The sequence below is a fragment of the Penaeus vannamei genome, chromosome 41 (assembly GCF_042767895.1).
Source record: "Penaeus vannamei isolate JL-2024 chromosome 41, ASM4276789v1, whole genome shotgun sequence".
Taxonomy (NCBI): Eukaryota; Metazoa; Arthropoda; class Malacostraca; order Decapoda; family Penaeidae; genus Penaeus; species Penaeus vannamei.
In genome coordinates, this window is record NC_091589.1 from 12425549 (window position 1) to 12430548 (window position 5000).

Genomic DNA, 5000 nt, shown 5'->3' on the forward strand with positions numbered 1-5000 from the left:
ATATATATATATATATATATATATATATATATATATATATATATATATATATAGATAGATAGATAGATAGATAGATAGATAGATAGATAGATAGATATATTTTTTTATTACTATTATTATTATCTGATGGAAATATTGTCATTCAAGAGGCCACTTAGCATGACATACGAACAGCAATTTATTTTTTGTTTTTATTATCTGATTGAAATATTGTCGTTCAGGAGGCCACTTAGCATGAGATACGAACTGATATTTATTTATTTATTTATTATATTATCTGATGTTCCTGAGTGTCTAGTTATTATTACACGAAGTTTGGAGAGCAATTTGTTGCGAGTGAATTACTTGTTAATTTTTATTTTCTCCAGATTGGGTTATTTAGCCAGCGCCGTGATTATAAAGGACTAAACTAACCCGCCATTAAATGGGTAATTAAGTTGTCCCGCGACTGTGCAATTAAACGGGGGTTATTAAAGGATAAACCAAACCAAATTGCACAGTTAAAGTGGCTGGCGATACTCCACTTGAGGCCACTTCTCTCGAGGTACAAAGGGCCGAGGGACGATTTACAGTCTATCTCATTTGGAGCAGCTGAAGAGATGCGTGTGGTTCTAGGCTGTTGTTTGATGTGTTATGAGGACGTGTGGCGTGGGTTGTAGAATTTATATGTTGTAGAATAGAGAATTGAAGAATTGTTATTTGGGAGAAGTTAAGGAATCGCATAAAAAATTATATTTGGATTTGTTATTTTGGTTAGTTAGATGGGTAGGTAGATGGATAGATGGGTAGGTAGATGGATAGATAGGTTGATAGATAGGTAGATATGATTAGATAGATAATTAGGTAGATAGATGTATAGAGAATTAGATAGAGAGATATATAGATAGATAGGTAGATAGATAGATATGATTAGATAGATAATTAGGTAGATAGATAGATGTATAGAGAATCAGATAGAAAGATAAACAGATGGATATATCAAATGGAAGTGTGGCTTGATTTTCACTTCATACGTTGTGTGGATATCTGCGCATGTTGGTAGACCTAAACAGGCTCAAGCCAAGTCAGGGCAAAATGCAACAGGTATTATGTGGATATACCTGTGTTACCACTTGCTAGGTTTTCAGATATTCTCACAGACTCCGGTAATGAAAATTGGTGTGAGTTTTCCTATTCGCAGAAATGTGAAACTTGAATATAGCACTGTGGCCAATGTGCGTGTAGTATGTTGTTTTTGTTTTTGTTTTTTCAATTGGGCATAAAAATGTACTTTTGGATTTTGTTTTAGTTACAGGTTAAATGAGGTCAGGTTGCCGATGTGATTATGAATGCTTTAGAAAAATCTGGAAAGAATCGAAAGTACACAGCATTGGTTTTATTCAGATTATGATTATATAATGACTGCAGTAATGATGGTGATAATAATTACGATGATGAGTATTTAAATGAAAATTATAATGATAGTAATAATGGTAGCAACGAGGATATTAATAAGCATTGTAATATTTTACAATGCTTTGCAGTGCCGCCTTTCATACTAACTTGGAGTTTAAGAAAAATAAATTGATGTGACTCTCGCTGATGTATTAATAGATATTATCCTATTACATCCCTTATTTACCAAAACTAAACTAGGTACACAGAATTAAACTAAAGAGAAATAGGCATTTACTCTATATAAAACATATCTGTTCGACATCAACATACAGTCACAGACAAGAAGAACTGTTTCGAATTCCGTCTCGAACCCAGTGATGTGAAGCTTTTTGTTCGGGTTCGAAGGGTTTCGAAGCTTCATTCTCGACACGGATCGTCGAGGCATATGAATCCCGGTGGTTCTGAACTCGTGAATCCCGAATGGACGCGATTACGAGTATGCTTGCGGAGGGAAATGAATGTTTAAGTAGTTTTTTTCGGTTCCACTGCTTCTGGGGAACGGGAGAGTGAGGTCTGTGCCCGAGGTTTTAGTGGTGACTGTACGTGGCTGCGCATACGAAGTCAGACTGTTTTTTGGGCCTTATATGTATTTTTTTCTTCTTTTTCCTTTTTTTCTATTTTTCTTTTTTTCTATCTTTTTTCTTTTGTTCTTTTCTTTTTTCTATTTTTCTTTATTTTTCTTTTCTTTTCTTTCTCATTTTCTTCATTTGTAAGTCGAGAGAATCTTTGCTTAATATCCAAGTAATACGATGCAGTCGAAACATACTTTTTTATTCATTTATTATCTTTTATGTCATCTATCATTCTTTATTTACATGGATGCTATTTTTCCATACACCTTTTATTCGTGAGTCTGCGCCCCCCCCCTCCCCACTCTAAAAATATTTATTTATTTATTTTACATCGTTTTTCTTTCTTTATTTGCAGGAAAGCTATCTTTTTACACCATTTATTTGCCCCCCACTAGAGAAAATTATTTATTTATTTATTTCTCTTCGTCTATCGTTCTTTATTTACAGGAAAGCTATCTTTTTACGCCATTTATTCTCCCCTAACTAAAGAATAAGAAAAGAAAAGAAAAGAAAAATAGATCGACACGTGACGGGGATCCACACATGTCAATTTAGTCATCGCCGATCCCCTCCCCCCTACCCCCCACCCTCGCCAGCTGAGTCAGAGGCACTCGGCACTGATAACACGTAGGAATCGGGCCTCCTCCTCCTCTTCATTCTCTCCTCCTCCTCTTCCTCTTCATCCTCTCCTCCTCCTCTTCCTCTTCATCCTCTCCTCCTCCTCTTCCTCTTCATCCTCTCCTCCTCCTCTTCCTCTTCATCCTCTCCTCCTCCTCTTCCTTCTTCTTCTCCTCCTCCTCCCCTCCCTTTCTCCTCCTCCTCTTCATCTCTCCTCCTCCTCCTCCCTCTCTTTCTCTCCTCCTCTTCATCCTCTCCTCCCCTCCTCCCTCCCTCTCCTCCCTTCTCATCCCTCTCCTCCTTCTCCTCCTCCTCCTCTCCTCCCTTCTCATCCCTCTCCTCCTCCCTCCCTCCTCCTCCTCCTCCTCCCTCCTCCTCCTCCTCCTCCTCCTCCTCCTCCTCCTCCTCCTCCCTCTCTCCTCCTCCTCCTCGTGTGTGACTTGGCGGGGTTTGTTTACTGCGCAGGATATGCTGTCCTTCCCTTGGGTGTGGTTTGGTTATTGTTTTTTTTGTGTGTTTTGATGTTTTTTGGGTTTGTTTGTGGTTTGATCTTCTCTTTAGTTTGTTTGTTTGTGTTTTGATGTTCTTTTGTTTTTTTGTGTGGCTTGATATTCTCTTGTTTTATTTTGTTTGTTTTGGGGGTATTTGCCTTTCTTGTGGTTTTTGTTCGGTTCTGTTTGTTGTTGTCTCTGTCCCTTTCTTTCTTTCCTTTTTCTCTCTCTTTCTTTCTCTCTCTCTCTCTCTCTCTCTTTCTTTCTCTCTCTCTCTCTCTCTCTCTCTCTCTCTCTCTCTCTCTCTCTCTCTCTCTCTCTCTCTCTCTCTCTCTCTCTCTCTCTCTCTCTCTGCCTCTCTCTCTCTCTCTCTCTCTCTCTCTCTCTCTCTCTCTCTCTCTCTCTCTCTCTCTCTCTCTCTCTCTCTCTCTCTCTCTCTCTCTCTCTCTCTCTCTCTCTCTCTCTCTCTCTCTCTCTCTCGCTCTCGCTCTCGCTCTCGCTCTCTCTCTCAATCTTTCTATCTCAAAATGCATTCATTTATGTGTGTATGTATTTATACGTCAATTATCAACCGAAATGTTTATGAGAGGATTTTCATGCAGTTTTATGTGTATTCATTAAATATATATCGTGTATGTACACAGCACACACACGCACATCCACCTACCCACCCATACCCACTCATATCCACCCATACTCACCCATATCCTGCCATGCCCACTCATATCCTCCCATACTCACCCATATCCTACCATACACACCCATATCCTCCCATACCCACCTATTCCCACTCATATCCATCCATATCCTCCTATGCCCACTCATATCCTCCCATACCCACCCATATCCTCCCATACTCACCCATATCCTCCCATGCCCACCCATATCCTCCCATACCCACCCATATCCTCCCATACTCACCCATATCCTCCCATGCCCACCCATATCCTCCCATACCCACTCATATCCTCCCATGCCCACTCACATCCTCCCATACCCGCCCATATCCTCGCATACCCACCCATATCCTCCCATACTCACCCATAGCCTCCCATACCCACTCATATCATCCCATACCCACTCATATCCACCTATACCCACCCATATCCTCCCATACCCACTCATATCCACCTATACCCACCCATATCCTCCCATACCCACCCATATCATCCCATACCCACCCATACCCACTCATATCCCATACCCACCCATATCCTCCCATACCCGTACCACCCATACCATCAATCGCTTCCATCTTAATCACTCGTTTTCCATCCTAATTACGAGTTTTTTCCCCTCTGTTTCCATTTTACGAGTTTTTCCCTATTTTTCCATCTTACGATATTTCCCACTTCTTTTTCTATCTTAATCACGATTTTTCCCCTCTTTTTCCATCAGACGATTTTTCCCAACTTTTCCCATCTTAACCAATAGTCTCTTTTCCCTCCTTTTATATCCTAATCACGATTTCCCCCCTCTTTTTCCATTTTAATCACGAGTTTTTTTTCCCTCCTTTTCCAGGACAAATATGCCAAGCAGATGAGTTCGAGTGCGCGGACGGGCTCAAGTGCATCCCGCGGAACTGGGTGTGCGACTACTCCCCCGACTGCCAGGATGCGTCGGACGAGCCGCGCGATTGCCGTGAGTCTCTTGTTTTTGTGGTTTTGAATTTTTTGGCGGGAAATTGTGGTGGGTTGTTATTTTTCGCTTTTTTCAATCTTTTTTTCTTCTTGAGGGGGATGTTCTTAGTTTGTGTTATTATTATTGTTTTTATCATTATTATTATTATTTTTTTTTTATTTATTTATTTTTTTTTTTTTTTGGGGGGGTGTTTGCGTGAGTCTTTTTGTTTTCCTGTTTTGATTTTTATGGCGGGAAATTG

The 5000-nt window shown here is 40.1% G+C and overlaps 1 protein-coding gene across 1 annotated transcript in view; it reads left to right on the forward strand.

The window, feature by feature from the left end:
- Positions 1–5000, forward strand: part of LRP1 (LDL receptor protein 1) — a gene marked incomplete in the record, with an annotated part of 264954 nt that overhangs the window by 169448 nt on the left and 90506 nt on the right. The window contains 1 exon segment of the mRNA XM_070118011.1: positions 4640–4759. Coding sequence (XP_069974112.1) covers positions 4640–4759 — 120 coding nt within the window.